This window comes from Artemia franciscana, unplaced genomic scaffold (genome assembly GCF_032884065.1).
Source record: "Artemia franciscana unplaced genomic scaffold, ASM3288406v1 PGA_scaffold_32, whole genome shotgun sequence".
Classification (NCBI taxonomy): domain Eukaryota; kingdom Metazoa; phylum Arthropoda; class Branchiopoda; order Anostraca; family Artemiidae; genus Artemia; species Artemia franciscana.
The window spans coordinates 2,140,333-2,159,741 of NW_027062665.1; the positions used below are offsets into that span (position 1 = coordinate 2,140,333).

At 34.6% G+C, this 19,409-nt stretch overlaps 1 protein-coding gene across 2 annotated transcripts in view; it reads left to right on the plus strand.

Annotated features, from left to right (window-relative positions):
* Nucleotides 1-19,409, plus strand: part of LOC136041678 (myosin-1B-like) — a 99,683-nt gene that overhangs the window by 42,893 nt on the left and 37,381 nt on the right. For both annotated transcript variants that reach the window (XM_065726401.1, XM_065726402.1), the window contains exons 7-9: nt 5,338-5,482; nt 9,625-11,654; nt 16,853-17,124. In XM_065726401.1, coding sequence (XP_065582473.1) covers nt 5,338-5,482; nt 9,625-11,654; nt 16,853-17,124 — 2,447 coding nt within the window. The remainder of the gene's footprint in view (nt 1-5,337; nt 5,483-9,624; nt 11,655-16,852; nt 17,125-19,409) is intronic.

Here is a 19,409-nt window from a genome sequence, read left to right on the forward strand (position 1 = left end):
ATCTCTCGAAAACGGAAGCTTAAGATCAGCCTGACAATTTTCTTCGCATCTCGACAGACACGTTCATGTCTCGAAACCAGCAAAACAAAATGGAAATAAAAACCCTAAAAAAACAATATTTAACATTACATAATACTATTCATTTTCCTATCATTGTTTTATTATCACAATTATTTCGCATTTAATTCCATTCCTTAATACCCTGCTAAAATTATACTTTAATTTTATTATTATTGTTTAATTTTAATTTATTTTATTATTACAATTATTTCCATTCCTTAATACCCTGCTAAAGTTATACTTTAATTTTATTATTATTATTTGATTTTAATTCATTTTACTATCACAATTATTTCACATTTATTTCCATTCCTTAATACCCTGCTAAAGTCATACTTTAATCTTATTATCATTATTTAATTTTAATTTATTTTATTATCACAGTTATTTCACGTTTAATTCCATTCCTTAATACCCTGCTAAAGTTATACTTTAATTTTCCAACATATTTTCTTACAGACTTCCTAATATTATTTCAAACTTTTCAAACTTAAAATGGCGCATTTATAACAACATCTGTGATGCTTTTTGAGAAAACTTTAAGTAAAAAAAGACAAGAATGTGGCTTCCTTTTATGTTCTTATCGTGGCTGGCAGCCACTTTGTTTTATGGAGTGAGTTATCTTATGGAGTGTTTTAGTTGTCTGAGTTTTTTGGTTGTTTAGATGCTTTGACACATGCTCCCAACAAATGAATTCCTAGAAGTTGTTTTTGAAGGAATTTGTTTCAGTGATAATGATTGTTTTAGTTATCTGACAATAGTTGTTTTAGAGCTAATTCTAAAACGACGAACCAGCACAAAACCTAAATGAAAAATGTATCATCATACAAGACCATTAAATTATTTCAGTAAGAAAACTTCTGGATTTCTGGTTTAGTGTCAAAAAGCTGGTTTTATGTAAAAAAATCGAAAATAATAACCAGTTTCAACTTATGAGGTGCTTAGAATTAGAACTTGGAACGTCTATTGAAAAGGTATAAAAAATTTGAGATATATTTAAAACCAGCATCGACGCTTGCTGGACAACAGGCATGAGAAACGACACCCTACAGTGTACTGTTTTGTGAGCCCGGAAGGAAAACCATCTTAAATTCTTTCCTAAAATTTAAGTTAAAAGGATTGAATGCTCCTTCTCTCCCAGCAGAAAAACGGCTTCCTGGAAGTTCGAACTGACCTTTCCCCCAGCGTGAGGCAAAACAGGATAGACTTTCCAAGACTTTAACTTCGGAAATATTACTTTACAAAGAGAAAAAACTCCCTTTCAGTGGAGTTTCTCACCCGTCTGCAAAATAGTCTACTTTCGATTATTGTTTTGTGAGGATTGAAAGAAAATTGTTTAGTGTTCCCTCCCGAAATTAAATTTGAAGTTACCTAATGCTTCCCCCCTCCCCCCAAAAAAAAAATAACTAATTGTACTTGGAAGTTTGAACTGGGTTGCCCCTCCCCTAGCCTGAGGTGGAACAGTGTAGACTTACCAAAACTTTAACTTTAGAAATGTCACTTTACATTGCCCCTTCTATTCAATCAAGTATTTTCCATCGAATTCAATTTTTCATCGAATTTTTATAACTGTCTTGAAAAATTTGTATGAAATTAATCTCAAACCAAATATTTTTCTGTCAACCTTTGTTAAATAAACCTCGAGCACTTTGTATTTAAACTAGATTTAACCGACTTGACAGTACAAAGCAATCACTTTTGTTTCTTACTATTCCCATGTAACATTAAGATCCAGTCAAATTTGGAGTTTATCATCCGTCTACACACGTCAAATAGCCTACTTCAATTTTTCTCCACAAATGCGACTTTTAACAAAAAAGGAAGGTTTACTTCTTACCAAAGGAAAACGAGTCCTAACGTAGACCGGTAAGCTGCGATTCTGAGATTAGGAGTCTAATGCTCCAAAATATGGGCTATCCCCGCTGGCTGTGTGGCTTCACAACCTTGATCTTAATATGTGCAAATCAACGTGTATCGCTTAAACGGTCGTTTCCGGAATTACCAACATTATAATTTATATTAGTAAATGGGATAGAATGGAGCTGTCTAGTTTCAATACCAGAATATCAAGCCTTCAAGGTTTATGCTCCCTGCTCCATTTTTGCAATTTTTCTGGTCTCATACTACTACTACTGCTAACAACCCACCGCTGCACCAAGCCACAAGAGGCCAACAAATCTACATACGGTCTTTCTCCATCCCAATCAATTCAAAGCCTTCCTTTTTAATACCCTCCCAGGAAGCTCCCATTTCCTTTAAATCTTTCTTCATGACCTCAGACGAGGGTGACCGTTTTCCAGTTAGTCCGAGACGCTTGGCCGAAAAGGACAACTTTTGGCAATCTGTCATCCTTCATCCGCAGAACGTGCCCTAGCCAGCTCAACCTGTTTTTCATCATAGCCCTAGAAAGTGGGATTGAACCACATTTTTCGTACAGCCTACTGTTTGAAATTTGGTCAGTCAGCCGGGTACCCAGAACAGTCCGTAGGCAATTTCTCTGGAAAACATCTTCATTCGTTTTTTTGGAGCGACCATGCTTCAGAGCCATATTTGACCACTGTCATCACTGTAGCTTCTAATATTCTAATCTAGGTTTGCAGACTTATCTTCCTATTCTTCAAAATTTTTTTTTAGCTGTGAAAGATCCCCCTGAGCCTTGGCTACTCTGCTTTTAACATCTTTATTGCTCCCACCGTCTTTACTAATAATGCTACCAAGGGCAAGTGAAGCTGCCCACCTGATCGATCTTTTCGTTACTCAGCGTCACCTTTTCATCTTCACTTATTCCTAGCCTTTGTGACTTATTCTTCTTAACATTAATCAACAAAACTATTTTAGCACCCTGAATTTGCAAAACCTCTAAAAGTTTATTCATTTCGCTCACATTTTCATCTAGAATGTTTAAATAATCAGCGTAACCTAAGTCTAGATGCGGTTTTCCTCCCCATTTCTTTCCATGGCCTCCCATTGCCTATTCTTAGCTCAATTCCATCAAAATGATCCGTATAAAGGGGGATAGAATACAACTCTGCTTAATTTCTGATTTAATATAAAGCATCTGCTAACCTTACCTTAACCGCTTCATTATTATTCTCATACATAGCACTAATCACTTTAATGTATTTGTCTGGTATACCATACAAGAATAAACCGTTGCTAAAGCTATTCTAACAACAGAATCGAACGCTTGCTCATAAATGAACTAAGGCCTACCCTAGTATCTTGTATTGATCTTGCTAGTCTTTGGTTTACTATAACATAATCAATAAGGTTTGCTGTCTTACCATCACATGAATACCATGTTAACTTAAGGGCCATTTTATGACCAAACACCGTATTGATTATAACTAGATTGTTCTACCTACAACATTGCATAAGTCTCTAGCTATTACTGTTTTCTTTTCTTACACAAAATTTACCTAGGCTAGGATACCATCTTTTCTTATTTCTACTGACCTGTGTGTTAAAATCTCCTACCAAAAACATCATATTTCTACCTAGGACCCTTTCTATTTGCTCCTGTAACTGTAAGTAAAGTTCATCTGAGTCACTAGTATCTCCGTCAGTCGGTTCTACAGGGGTATATACTACTAGTAAGTAATACCTCGAATTTTTTAGTCATAAAATTAGCAATTATTATTCTATTATTAACACCTTCCCAGCCTAAACAAGACTTAGAAGCTTCCTTATTCATCATGAGCCCTACTCCCTGTCTATGTACCTCATTCTTCCTGCCAGAGTAAACAAATTATATTTCACCTAATTTCATGCTTCATACCTCTGGATATGAGTTTCTGAAACACCTATTAAGTCTAGATCAGAAATTTATGTCTGAATTCGTCAGTCAAAATGTCGATACGATAGTCATTTTTAACCTTCGTAACATTCCAAGTTCCAATTTTCATGTACTTTAAATCATTGAAAGGATTTTGGCCTCAGGAAAAGCAATGATCCTGGATACCGGTGGAGGACGTGGATCAACATATCTTATCAAGTCTACACCAAAGCGCTTAAGCCGGCTTGGAATCGGGCAGCAAGAATACCCTTGGACCTCTAGTATGAATGGAGGCTTTGTGCAATACTGGGCCCATCTTGGTCAAAACATGGTTTTCAGCACTTGGCGATGCTCTTCTATCAACAAGAGTTGAAATCAGCTCCTCACATTCACACATCAAGTGATAAACACTCTCATCTAAGCCACCACACACAGGACAAAATAAGGACCATCCTTTGACCTTTCCCTTCCGATAAACTTTCTTCTTTGGCCCAGTTGCAAGCTATCATCCCTCATTACAATTAATAACTTTATTTCATTTTTATTTAAACCCACCTTAAAAATAAAACTTCAACCCAAATATCCTTCGACTTACAATAAAAACTCAGTGAATTTGAAAGCGAACGCTGGGCCTGCCATGCCTGTTTTTCTTTGTCCTGTAAAATCCTTTCAAATAACCCAGTTTCTTGGTCCCCCTGTATCCTCGATCCCTAAACCATACCCCCACATATGGCTTAGGCCACACTGATCTAATACACTCTAAATTTGGTACGGCCACCCCCTACCTCAGCTGCCCTTCAATCACCCGTACTCGCCTTGATCACCCGCACCCTAGGCATCACTAAATTTTTTTTTCACAAAGCCTAACCATGTTAATTAGCCTACGACTTCTTAACGAAAACAAACCTAAATCACCTCTAACGACTAAACTATTTGTATGCTCACTTATCCCTACCCAGCTCTTATAATTTCCTAATTGCACAGTTTCTAGCTTCCCTTCGCATACCCCCAAACGTCAGATCTGTAGTGTATCACATCTAAAATTTTAGTCCTGAAAACCTTTTTAAATACTTGGATCTTTTTAATATCCCTAAGCTGACTTCTTAATACCATATTACAACATGCCTTACCTTTTTCGATCCTACTTTCTATATGGCTACTAAATAAATTTCCTTTTGCCTCAAACTGAACACCTGAATATAACCATTCCTACACTAATCTAACCTTCCTACCCTTAGCTAAGTTTAACATCCTCCTCAAGTCTACCACATCTACGGAATACTAACACTATGGTTTTATCCACATTAAGTTCTAACTTTTTTCTATCCAAATAACCACCTAAAATATCAAGTTCCTTTGTGAATCGGCAACCAAAACAATATCTTCTGCGATATATCATATATATATATATATATATATATATATATATATATATATTATATATTATTATATCTTTTGGTTTGATGCTAAACAAGAATGGTAATACTCTTTGTATTTTACAGGATTAAGGATTTGAGATCAGATTGTGAAGATGAAAGACAAAGATGTTTAAAAGCTGAAGAAGTACGGGACGAAATAGCCGAAGCCAGACAGGCAGCTGAAGATCAAATCGTTTCTATTCTTCAAGAAAATTTAGTCATAAACGAGGTAAGTCATTTCAGTTGATAAACCGCCCTCAAATCTAACCACCATCTTGAGCGCATAAAAGTATCTGAAGAAAATGAGAAACTGAGGAGAAGGGAATGTCAATTTGGTGCTAACTAGGGAATGTCAGTATGGGGTAATGGGTGTAATAAGACTTCTGCAGTTGAAACTACTAGCGCCACTAACAGTTACCCAGTGTGACTAAGGGCAAAAGCTAGGGTTTAGTGCTAGGGTTGTAAATAATTTAGTCATAAATGAGGTAAGCTATTTGAGTTGATAAACTGCCCTCAAATCTATCCACCCTCTTGAGAACAAAGAAGTACCTGAACAACCTCAGAAAAAGAGAAACTGAAGAGAAGGGAGTGCCAATATGGTGCCAACAAGGGAACATCTGTATGGATTAATGGGTGTATGGTGTAATAAGGTTTCTGCAGTTGGAACTGCTAGCGCCACTAACAGTTACCCAGCGTGACTAAGGGCAAAAAGTGCTAGGGGTTGTAAAAAATTTAGTCTTAAATCAGGTAAGCTATTTCAGCCGTTAGACCATACTCAAATCAAACCACCCTACTGAGCAAAACGAAGTACCCAAAGGACCTCAGAGAATGAGAAACTGAACAGAAGGGAATCTCAAACTAGCACCCCAAGCTAACGTTAGCCGATTCAGACCTAGGGCTTTTCTTATGAGTTTTTTTTTAAATTTAACTTTTTATTTTTATACTTTCAGTAGTGCTAGAGCTCACTACTTGTACCAGTTATTTTAGAGGGGAAGAGATCTGATTCTCTTCAGTGTCCTGTGTTTTTTTTTTGCCAGAGCACTTGTAATTAATTCTTTCTTATTTCATAACTTAATTATGTCACACAACTCAAAAAGATAGTATAAAGAGCCAAATTCAAGCCAAAGATTGAAGCCATTACGTGAATCTTTCTTGATTTTCACCTTATTTTTGAAAAATGAAAGATACGCCCTTTATTTTTCGCATGGACATAATCTTAATGAGCCGATTTCTCGACAGAATAGGACCTATAAAAATACTGCATTATGAGGAAATCATTAAAAAGTGACTGTAGATTTCTTATAACAAATATTGTCAAAAATTATTAATGAAACATTTCTCACCAGGACCAAAAAAGGAAACATTCAAAATATGCTTGAATTCAGTTTATTTTTACTTCTTTTACACTGTAAATAGCGACGAAGACCACACTGCCTTTCCATATCAAACAAACACAACTTAAAAACATTAGGAAAAATTTCTCAAGACAGTGTAACTCAATTTAATGAATATTTCGGCCCTATGTCCAAGGGCGGTCTTCAGCACAACAGCAAAGGAATATATATATATATATATATATATATATATATATATATATATATATATATATATATATATATATATATATATATATATATATATATATATATATATATATATATATATATATATATATATATATATATATATACATATTATATATTTCAATGCCATGAAAATTTTGGTGAAAATAAAATTTTATCTATCTATCTATCTATGTTTTGGAAACATAGTGGAATGCCCAAAAAATACTTACCAAACCGGAAAAAGTACACGCTGATACGCTTTTTATCACATTTACTTACAAACTTCCAAACCTTAAAACAAAACAAAAAACAAAAATATGATGACTCTTTCTTAGTAATGGTGAAAGGGTAACTCAACCGGTTACCCTTGTAACGTTGAAATGGTAACCGGTTCAGTTATCCTTTCACCGTTACTAAGAAAGGGTCATCAGATTTCAGTTTTGTGTTTTGTTTTAAGTTTTTTTTTATATTTTATCAGTTTTATTCTACACCGAGGAGGGTCAAGTGGAGGTCTTGACCGAAATATTTGCATAGTTTTTTAACTTTTCACTGGCTGTTTATTGTCCTCGTTTTCTTCTTTTCTTCGTAATTTTATGTTTTAGCAGGTACATTAATAAAAATGACAGGAACTGTAGCATTTTCTGGCTTGGGAAGAAACGGCCACAAACGGTTTTGTTCATCCATAACTGTGCTAACAGACTCTTGTTTTTCACCGAGGAAATTTAACATTCGAATTTTCGAGGTTCAGTCCGATAGCAGTTCGTAAAAGTCGACCATAAAAGCCGCATTCGGGTGTGATCCCCGGCGACTCTCAAGAATGCCCACTTTAAAAATATCACGACAGACTTCAATAGTCGCTTTGAACGCACCTTTTCCGAAAAATTTCGCTGCTAGTTTAACAACAGCATCCTTATCTGCCTTGTTAATAATTTGTCTCAGTAGGAAGTTCAAAACTGGACAAATATGCACTAAGACCATTTTAGGGGGCACGAAAACTTACCTCCCCATAATCTAAATGATATTCAAAAATCATAGTCCGTATTCGATCACCGTTGATATGTTATAATATTTCGTTATCAGAAAATTCGCAATATTTCGTAATTTTCTTACTTCCAACAGCTAACTAGCTAATTAAAACCTAACTTTAATCTTCTGTGGAATAAGGGCTAGTCATTAAATACACACACAATATAATCTGTGTCGAGGAGGGGGATTGTAAATTATAAAGGAATTAAAAAAATATAAATAATGATGAAGACCACACTGCCTTTCCATCACAAACATTAAAAACAAGAAGAACAATAGGGAATTGTTTTCGTAAGACAGTGGAAATCTAATTTGAATGAATGTTTCGGCCATATGTCCAAGGGCCGTTCTCAGCAAAACGTAAATATATAAAATAAGAAAAACTTAAAACAACATACGACCAATAAAACTAAAATGATCTTTTTTTAAAACAGTTCCAGCATCCTTACTTCAGCGAAGTTTTCATATTTTTAATTCAACAAATAGGTTGATTATATAGAAAGCCTAAGCCGTCACAGGAGGGACCATAAGCAACACATCGTTCTGTCATGGGGGACATGTCCCCGAAGCAACCCCCTCCCACCCCACCAGTGCGCTTGGTTCAGTCACTAATAACAGTAAAACATTCCAGAACTTGTTTTCCAGTCTTTTCGCTCCCCTAAAAGAATTTTTTCGTGACTTGGTGCCTTTTGAATTAATGAACCCGAGTCCATGATTCTAATGACTTACCTGAAAACATTGCTGCTTGATTTGAACAGCCACGTATGTTGGGCCAGAGCCAATCATAGAATTCACAAGTAGGCAAATTATACGAAAAACATAGGAAAACAAATGGAATGAGGTTCTCTGTGTCCTGTATTAATTACTACACTTTTTATCCGATCGCCAAGAAACTCAAAGAAGTTGTTTAGTACAATCTTCCGAAGGTTTTAAGTATAAACTATCCCCACCCCCTCTCAAGGCCCTCTTAATGTTCCGTATACTTTTCACGATTGCTCAAATAAGAGACCCATAAAAACAATTACTTGAAAGTTGCTTTTATCTGCATTATCCAAATTTCCTGGATATTAATTATCCAACAACGCCCTACGGGTAACTAATAATCTTAACCCAATTTTTCAAATACTTGTACATTTAAAAATTTGGGGAAATTTCTCTGGAGTCGAACTGTCGGACGAGAGGAAGAGATTTTCCATGATAGTTTTCGGGGAAATTTTCCGTGAAAATTTCTGGGGGGATTTTCCGTAGAGGTTTCCAGGGGATTATCCGCCGGGAGGGATGGTTCCGTGTAGGAGTTTTTCTGAAAGGTGGAATTTTCCGGGGGAAGAATTGTCCACGTGGGGGGATTTTCCGTGAGTATTTTTCAAAAAATCTTAATTTAAGAATACGCTGGTTATTAGTACACGGGGGGAATTTTATGTGGGGGGAACTTCATTGAATTTTCCTTCTTTTGAGATCGCAGCAACGCCTAACGGGTAAGCTAGTACTATATATTGTATTATCATATTTATGTCATTTTATTCATTAGATGTTATTCTTATAGTGAATTTATGTGTTATTGGGTGTACAACGAATATAATACTATTCTATATTTTATAGTTAGTGCTTTTATGTTTTCTGTGATCTTTTATGATCTTTTATCTTTTATGTTTTCATACATTTCTGTGTGATCTTTTATCTTTGATGTTTTCATACATTTCTGTGTGATGACAGCGTTGACAAGGGATTTAGAGATTTTAAGTATATTTAAGTATTTGTAGATTATGTTTATATTTTCTAGAAACTTAAAAGAGCAATGGATGAGTCGGAGCAACTTCGTGACATGATTGCAGAGAAAGAGGAAGAAATAAGCACGATACCAAAACTCAGAGAAGAAATGAATGCAATCCTTTCAGAAAATGCTGCCAAATTGTTGGCCCTCCAAAATCTCGAGAAAGAGTTGCAACTTCTCAAAGAAGATAAAGAGGAACTTGCCAGTGTCAACAATTATAACAATGCTTTTATAAATGAACTAAATGAGGAGCTAAGAAAACGTATTGATGATTATGAAACACTCTCCTCGGAGCTGAGTGAAATATCAAAAGTAGCAGAGGAGCTGCATGATAAGTTGAATATTTCAAATAATGAAATTACGTTAATTTCTTCATCGCTGAAAATCACGGAAGAGAAATTAGAAAAAGAGGCTAATGATAGGAAAGAACTAGAAGAAACTTTGGAAGACTTGGAGAAAGAAAATGAGAAAATAAAAGGTGATAGAGAAGATATGATGAAAGAATTAGGAGATATCCGAAATGAAAAGTTTGCTTTACAGAATGAGCTTAAGCAGTACAGAGATGAGACTGAAACAACTATTGAAGAGATGAAAGCAACAATTAAGAACTTGATAGAAAAGGAATGTATGCTAATTGAGGCCCAAAGTAAAATATCAGATTTACAAAAAGAGCTTGAAAGAACAGAGAAGGAAAAGGAAGAAATATTTAAAAATATGCAAATGGACATGATTAAGCTGGCTGAATCGAAGGAGGCTGAATTAGTTGCATCGAGAAAATCTGCTGAATCGACTGTTGAAGAGATGGAAGCGAAAATTGAGGCTCTGAGGGGGAAAGAGCAATTGCTGATTGAATCACAAGACAAAATTTCACTTTTACAGCGTGAGCTTCAAAGAACCCAAAGAGAAAAAGAAGAAAGTCAATTGACAGTAAAAAATGTGCTAGTGGATATGGACAAAGTATTGGAAATGAAAGAGGCAGAATTGGTTGAATTAAAAGAATCTCTTCAATCAACTGTTGAAGAGACGAAAGTAACAATTGAAGATCTATTACAGAAAGAGCGCTTGCTTAGCGATGCACAAGGTAAAATTACAACTTTAGAAAGCGAGCTTGAAAGAACCCACAAAGAAAATGAAGAAAATCTAATTATGCTCAAGAATCTGCAAGCGGACATGGAAAAGTTAGCTACATCGAAAGAGACCGAATTAGTCGAATTGGCTAAATCAAAACAACTGGAATTGCAGAAGGCTTTAGAAAATATGACTGAGGCTCAAAACGAATTATCCCTTGAGCGATCAAAGAAAGAGGCTATCAAGAGCGAAGTTACTAGCAAGCTCAAAGAAATGGAATTAATGAATTCGGATCTTCGGAATCAGGTCAAAGGTTTAGAAAGTGAAAAATTATCCTTAAGGTTTAAAATTGATGAAATTGAGCAGAAAAATAGTTCAATGTTAGGTAACGAAGCTGCTCTGTTAAACAAAGAACTGGGAGAATGTTTGAAGCAAAAGACTATCCTTGAAAAGTCTTGTGAGAAACAAAGAATCGAATTTGAGGCTGCTAAAACTCGTATGGAAAGTGAAGCCGTTTCTTTAAAGTTACGATTTGAAGAAGCTCTGAAAAAGAAGGAACTTGAAATAACAGATCTTCGTTTGAAAAAAGCTAATGATGAAGCAGTAAATGCACAAGCTAAAAACGAAGCCGGCTGCTTATTGACTAATATGGAGGCTACTTTGTTGAAAGAACAGGCGGAAAAAGCAAATTTGGAACGGAAAGTTGCAGCTCTTGAATCTGAAGTTGCCAAACTTAGGAAGGAAAAGGGAGCAGCATTTGAGGAAACTTCCCTCTCTCACTCAATTCAGACTGATCGTCTTCAAGCGTCTTTGGAGGAAATGACGGGGACGAAGAATGCATATGAATCAAAGTTTATGCAGACGACCGTAGAGAAAAACAAACTTCTGGATGTGATTGCAGAGAAGGACTCAGAACTGAAGTCGTTGACACGGGAGTCTATCTCTGCTAAGCTGAAAGCTGATGGACTGAAGTAAGTTTAACTTAAAAAACATTTATAAGAAAAGTAAATATAAACATATAATACAAAGAATATAAATGCATAAATAAGAAAAGTTGCTGAGTAGAGGGACACGAGTCAGAAGGATCAAGTTATTTAAAGCCTAATCTATTTTACGCCCCTCGTTTCCACTTTTAAAAGTTTAACGCTAAAAGCGTTAAAACACCCACTTAAAACGTTATCTTGTTTTCTCGCTTCTCGCTCACTGGAGGAAGCGTAGATTTAATTTGGTTTAATTGCTTCATCAATGGCCTTCAGAGGTCGTCGTGGAGAGGCACCGTTATCGCCGTATGCGCCAACTAGCGTGGAAGGAACCAGGTCAAGTAATATCTTGATTAGTATTTGGATTACTCACTATTCCAACTAAAAAAATAGAATCAAATTTAGATAAAAACGGCAAAAAAGAGATCAGTTTCCCAAGTCAGAATTTACCTGAAACTGGATGCTAAACTTAATAATGAAAATAAGAGCAAGAAGTTGCTTAATATTTGAATTTCAAAATAATAAATAATGCTAACTTTAAATAAAATTAGAAAAGCTCGTTTTAAGAATGGACTAAAAAGTGGAAAATGACATTTTTTCTCGGGATCGATAAATAGAAGTGAATAGGAGGGGCGCGGACCAGATTGGGCTTTACACAATATAGATATAAAATTGAACTAAGTTGTAAATGTATAAAAGAGAAAAGTTGATGAGTTGAGTTAAACAAATTTAAAGTTAGGCTAAGCCCAATGCGTTTTTGTGCTCTTCGTTTTCACTTATAAATGTTCACTTAAAATGTTATGTTATTTTCTTGCCTCTTACTCGCTGAAGTATGTTTCGCTTTAAATTGGTTTAATATTTTGATTATTACTTGGAGTACTTACTAGTGCTTATAAATAAAACATAATAAAATCCAGGTAGAAGCAGAAAAAAAGATTAGCTTACCCAGCCAAAATTGGCCAGAAATTGGATGCTAATGCCTATAAATGAAAATAAGAACATAATAATAAAACTTCTTCCAGGTATAAGTGAAAAGAGGGGCGTAAAACGGATTGGGCCTTACGTGACATTGTCCGTTGATACAAATGTTCGCTGAGGGAAAAAAGTTAAAAATAAGTTATGTAAAATCTAATTAATTTTGCGCTCTTTGTCTTCACTTATAAACGTTAAAAAACGTCAAATGTTAGCTTTTTCCTCGAGAATCTTTAAATCTAAGTGCAAAAGGGGGGGGGGGTGCAAAACGGATTGGGCTTTACGTAACGTTGATATCAAATTGGTATAAGTTATAAATGCATAAAAGATAAAAGTCGATGAGCTAAGGGCAACGAGTTAAAAAGATTAAGTTATATAAAGTCTTATTAATTTTGCGCTCTTTGTCTTCATTTATAAACGTTAAAAAACGTCAAATATTCGCTTAAAACGTTATCCCATTTTCTCGCCCCTCATTCATTGAAATAAGTTAAGCTTTAGTTTGGTTTAATATTCTGTAATCATTATTGCGACTAAACAAAATAGAATCAAGTTCAGTTAGAAACGGCAAAAAAATACTTGGTAAAACTCTAGTTAATTGACTTCTTGCTATCTCAGAAAGGGTTTAGGTTAGGAAAATGAAACTTTCGGGGATGGGTCTACAGACTAAAATATGTCCCGGGAAGGTATTTTGAAGCAACTACCTCCACTCCTTGTCCCTCTAGAGGGTTCTGACCTTTGATGACCTTTAAAAATATGTGTCTTATGAAAGTGAAACCTTGCAAAATATATATTTTGCTTAATTGAAGTACAACAAAATTGTTTCCAGCTTCATAACTTTGCTCAATTCCATTTCAAAAGGTTTTAAAGATATGCAAATATATTTCCCAAATTTTGAAAAAAAACATTGATATGGCTCAAAATTCTCAAGTAACAGGAATTGCATTTTCAGAACTAAAGGCAGAGAAAAAGCAACTAGTAACTGAAAATTAAGGTAAAATGTTGTTTTATCGAAATTTCAATAGGTATAGACCTGTCATGTAGCCAAATTTCAGGGCACTCTAGAGGGAGAAGGAGTGGAGGTGGGTACTTTAAAATACCTTCCCGGGACATACTTTAGCCTGTTGACCCATCCCTGAAAGTTTAATTTTCTTAACCTAAACCCTTTCCGAGATAGCAAGAAGTCAATTAACTAGAATTTTACCTAATAGTTAATTCAGAATTTGCCTGGAATTGGATGCTAAAGCTAACCAATTAAGACAAGAACCACAAGTTGCTTGGAATTTGAATCTCAACCTGATAAATATAAATAAGTTAAAAAACTCGTTTCAAAATAGATAGAAAAGTAGATTTTTTTTTTCGAGAATCTATGAATATAAGTGAAAAAGAGGGGGCCCGAAATAGATTGAATTTTACATAATATATCAAATCGATATAAGGTATGAATGTATAAATGAGAAAATTCGGTAAGTTCAATTAAAAATATTTCAAGTTAGGTTAAGCCCAATAAATTTTGTACTCCTTTCTTTCACTTGTACACGTTAAACGTTCGCTTAAAACGTTATCTCATTTTCTCGCTCCTCATTCATTTAGGTAAGTTTAAATTTAGTTTTGTTTAATATTTTTATTATTATTTGGAGTAATCACTATTGCAACTAAACAAAATCGAATGAAATTCAGCTAAAACGGTAAAAAATAGTTCAGTTTATCAAGTCAGGATTTGTCTTAATTGGAATTAACCTTTTCGATTTAATTAGCAACCTGGAAAATCTTCTATGCTTGATGACTAATATTTTTGCAAGGCCGTATCCAGGGGGGACTACGGGGTTTGAAGCCCCCCCCCAACCTTGAAATTTTTGCCCGGCTCATAAAACCATAGCAAAACTGCACGTATACAGATTTTTGATGCGTTTTTAAAGTTTTTGTCCCCCCTGGAACGAAAATCCTTGATACGCCCTTGTATCCTTTTAAATCTATTGCTGTCTTCGCTTCGATATCTACTATACGAAACACAAGGTGATGTTAGTTAAAGTTTCTTCGGATTTTTAAAACTTCGTTGAAGTGTGCTGTCTAAAGAAGTCCCAAAGATTTATTTTAAAAATACCGTGTTGTAAAACCAAAATTTTTTTTATTAATTTTTATATTATTTTTCCTTATTGAATTAATTTTTTTACAAAATTTTACTAAGTGTTTAGTTTACTAAACTGTCTACATTACTTATTATCAGAAATTAAGTTAGGTTTTATTTAAAATTATTAAATAAAAAAATGATTAGATTTCTTGAAATTAATTTGAAATTGGCTAAGTCGTGAAATAATTGGCTAAATTTGCCCTTTGATATAATTAATCTTTTAAGATACATTAAAAGAGTTCTCAACGGTAACTTTAAATCAAGGGTACTCAACAAGGGTGGAACGGTTCGTTTTATCATTCCATGTTGTTACCATGATAAGTTACCCATGGGAGCTGACCCAACAACTGAAAATATAATGAAACATACTTTCAAAACCAAATAATTTTGACACCACTATACAGATCCTTGCAAAATTTGGCTCTTATTTACAGTTTGGTTTTTATATACAATTTGGCGCTTTATTTTGATTTTGAAAGTCAAAACCATTTATGGTGTAGAAGCTTCATTCCCAAGATGGACTGATTTTTGAATACCTTGTGGCGGCATGTGTCAAAAATACAGGCTGGTGTATAAGTAAATTTACCATTTAAAATAATATGCTAATTCATATGTTCGACTCAAGTCAGGTGACACCTACGTTGGTAATATCCCCATCCGTTCTGGTCCTAGGCAAGGAGGAGTCTTATCCCCTTATCTTTTTAATGCTTGTTTTTATTCTGTTTTGCCACGTATTAATCCATCATGTTTTTTAGGCCTAACTAACTTTCGTATATTGCATATGCAGATGATTTACTTTTGATTAGCCGCACTAAATCTAGCCTAATTAAGTCGATCCAGCTTGTTTCTAAGTCTTTTGATGAAATCGGCCTCAAACTTAATACTGAAAAATGTGAATATTGAATTTTTAATGCTAAATATCAAAGTAGTGATCTTGCTTGTGGTTAATTTTCAGTTAAGTTCGTTTCTTCGATTCGGTGGCTTGGTATTAGTATTTGTTCATCTTTATCGGCTTTTCGATCTTGTGGGCTTAATGATATTAAAAGTAAACTTAAAATTGGGTACGCGAAAATTGTCCCGAACCGAGGCAGATTTTCACGAAAGGCTTTATCCAGACTTTATTCTACATATTGCGATCACTCTATATTGTTTCTTTCCGGTTTGCGCCCGTTTTTTAATAATCAAGATTTGCAAGGTATAAGAGTTCTGTATTTTCGTTATTGCAAACATTTATTGTCTCTGCCGCGTTCTTATAGAAATCAGAAGATTATTAGAAAGTTTTGGGCCACTGATATTATTTGTGTTTATAAAAAACTCTATGCTAGATTAGGTGCTAAGGCATGTCAACGCTTGGGTCCTTACCACCCTTTGATTAGACTGTATTGATTGTATTGTCTGTGTTATTTTGTTTTTCTTTCCTTAGTGTTTTTACTCCGCTTAAATTGTCAAAACAAGCGGGTAACAAATTAATTAATTAATTAATATACTATTATTACGTAGCTTAGAGATTGGGATTTTAGTTTGACTTATGTGAAACAAATGTCTCTTTGGCTGTCGCTTTATCGGGAAAAGATTTTGCCTGTCACAGACACTTTTTTGTGCCTGTCACTGGGAGGAGAGTAAGTCTCTCTCGTAACTCGGTTGCGATTTTGGTACTAAAACTTTCAAGTACCAAGAACATTAAGATGGAAACATTTTCCCTTGGCTCCATCTTAGGTCAATTCAAACCTAAAATGATGCTTGTGTAAGTGAGTCACTTAATTAGTAGCTTGTAGTGTTTATTCTTGAATAATTTTTATAATACCCTTATTAAGGCATAGCTCAGATTAATGGAAGGGTTTGTCTTTTGCTATACCAATCAAGAAAGCTGTAGTGTCTAGGGCTACAGGATGATATATTTTCTCGCTCATTTTCTGCACGCGTGTTCCTCATTTTCAAACCTGTCGCCCTCTAAGCATAATTTCATATGGAAGTTTTTTCACTAAAAATTGAGTTGCTGCGCTTTTCCAATTTCAAAGAAAATATTCTTCAAAAAATATTTTTAAATATACATACATATATATATATTAAAAAACTGTTTATTTTCCAGAGCGGCGAATGAAAATCTGAAAAATAAAATCTCTGACTTGGAGTTAGACCTATCGAAACTTAGAGAAGAAATGGAATTGAAGCGACAAAAAGAAGAGAATGTAGAAATGCAAAGCCTGAAGAAAGAATTAGATAAGATGAACATAACTGTTGAAAAAGAAGCGAGTCGAATTCAAGAAATGGAGACAGCGCTCGAAGAAAAAGAAGGAGAAAAACTGACACTTTTGCGCGAAATTGATGAGCTGAAAGAAAAATTAGCGAATTCGAGTGAAGGTACGAAATTGCTAGTTTTAAAATTGATATTGCTAAGTTGCATCTTCTTGAAGGATGTATACAATCTTTTTTTATGTCACTTGGTATTTACCAAGTGACATATAGCAATCGCGAATTCTGTTGGTCCGTCGGTCCCGGTTTTGCTAGTTTAGGCACTTCCAGATAAGCTAGGACGATGAAATTTGGCAGGCGTACCAGGGACCAGTCCATATTAATTTAGAAATAGTCGTTTTCCTGGTTCGGCCATCTGGGGTTTGGTGGGGGGACGGTTAAATCGGAAAAATTAGAAAAAATGAGGTATTTTTAGCTTACGAACGGGTGATCGGGTCTTAGTGAAATTTGACATTTAGAAGGATATCGTGTCTCAGAGCTCTTACTTTAAATCATGACCGGATCCGGTGACATTGGGGGTAGTTGGAGGGGGAAACCGAAAATCTTGGAAAACAATTAGAGTGGAGGGATCGGGATGAAACTTGGTGGGAAAAATAAGCACAAGTCCTAGATACGTGATTGAAATGACAGGAACGGATTTGATCTCTTTGGGGAAGGTGGGGGAGGGTTAATTTTGAAAAATTAGAAAAAATGAGGTAGAAGGACCTCATAACTCAGATCTCTTATTTTAAATTCCGACCAGATGCAGTGTCATTGGGGGGAGTTGGGAGGGGGAACCGGAAATCTTGGAAAACGCTTAGAGTGGAGAGATCAGGGTGAAACTTGGCGGGAAGAATAAGCACAAGTCCTAGATACGTGATTGACATAATCAGACTGGATCTGATCTCTTTGGGGGAGATGGAGGGGGTGTTAATTCGGAAAAATTAGAAAAATTGAGGTATTTTTTAACGGGTGACCGTTCGTGAGGTATTTTCAAATTTGGTATTTAGAAGGAACTCATGTCTGAGAGCTCTTATTATAAATCCCGACCAGATCTGGTGACATTGGGGGGGGGGGTGGAGGGAGAAACCCGAAATCTTGGAAAACGCTTAAGAGTGGAGAGATCGGGATAAAAATTGGTGGGTAGACCAGATATATATATATATATATATATATATATATATATATATATATATATATATATATATATATATATATATATATATATATATATATATTCAAAAATAATTTTTGAGGAATATTTTCATTGAAATTAGAAAAGCGCAAGAATTCTTTTGATTTAACTATTGGTATCAAAATTTTATTTTTTAGAATTTCGGCTACTATTGAGCCGGGTTTCTCCTTACTACAGTTCGTTACTACGAACTGTTCGACAAGTTTGAAAAAAGATTTCAGTTACTTTGTGCGGTCTCTCTTAGATTTTACTAATGACACATACCGCCAGAAAGTATTTAATTAAATTTAGGTTTATCAAGGGAATCTGTCCGTATTACCATAAAAGTCATCTGGGAGGTGAAAATCTTCATTTTGTAATAAGAAGGAGAAGAAATTTAAATTCTTAACTTTTTTAGGCTGTCGAAATAATATTTCAGGATTGTGCTGTCACAACAGGGCTCAAAAGCAAAATATTTACTTCTTTTTACTGTCAAAAATTTGTTTTCGAGTCTTGCTATAACACTGAGGCAAAGAAACTGATATAATTACTTTTTTTTGGCTGTCATAAAATTTGGGTGATTTTTTTTTTATGAAGCAGGGTGGTTTTTACAACATTGTTGTTTTTAAGGGGATTTGTGTAATAGAAAGTGAATGTATGAGAAGTGCGAAAATTATTAATTTAAATTTTGAATTTTTGTGAGGCTCTGCATTATAAGATATATCACCTCCTCTGTTCATCCTAAATCAATTAAACTAAAGGGCAAACTCTTTAGAACCTTAATAAAGGTTCGTATAAGTACATAATTAAAAACTAAGTATATGAGTCGAAATACTCCTTCAGAGGTCGGACTAATCATAAAAGAAGAATAGATTTTGAAAAATCGTTTATAACGGAAGTCAAATAATTATGTGTTTATTTTTTTTATATCTAGCTGTTATAGATGGTTCTTCGAATTCTCAGTTTGAATCAGTGGAATGGCATCGATTTTTTTCTTTAAAAATTTACTAATAAAATGATGATATAAAGTGGAAATCCACACAGCTTGAGTTGACCACGGAAACGGAATGCAACTACAATATTACTTCAGAATTTCTCATCTTTTTAATACCAACCAGTCTTAAAATATAGTTATGTTTTTATGTAGAGATTGCATATATTTGTCTATAAAATTGTATAAACTGCTTCATATACCGCTGATGATTTTTAGACTTATTTTGATACATGCCATCCAATCATG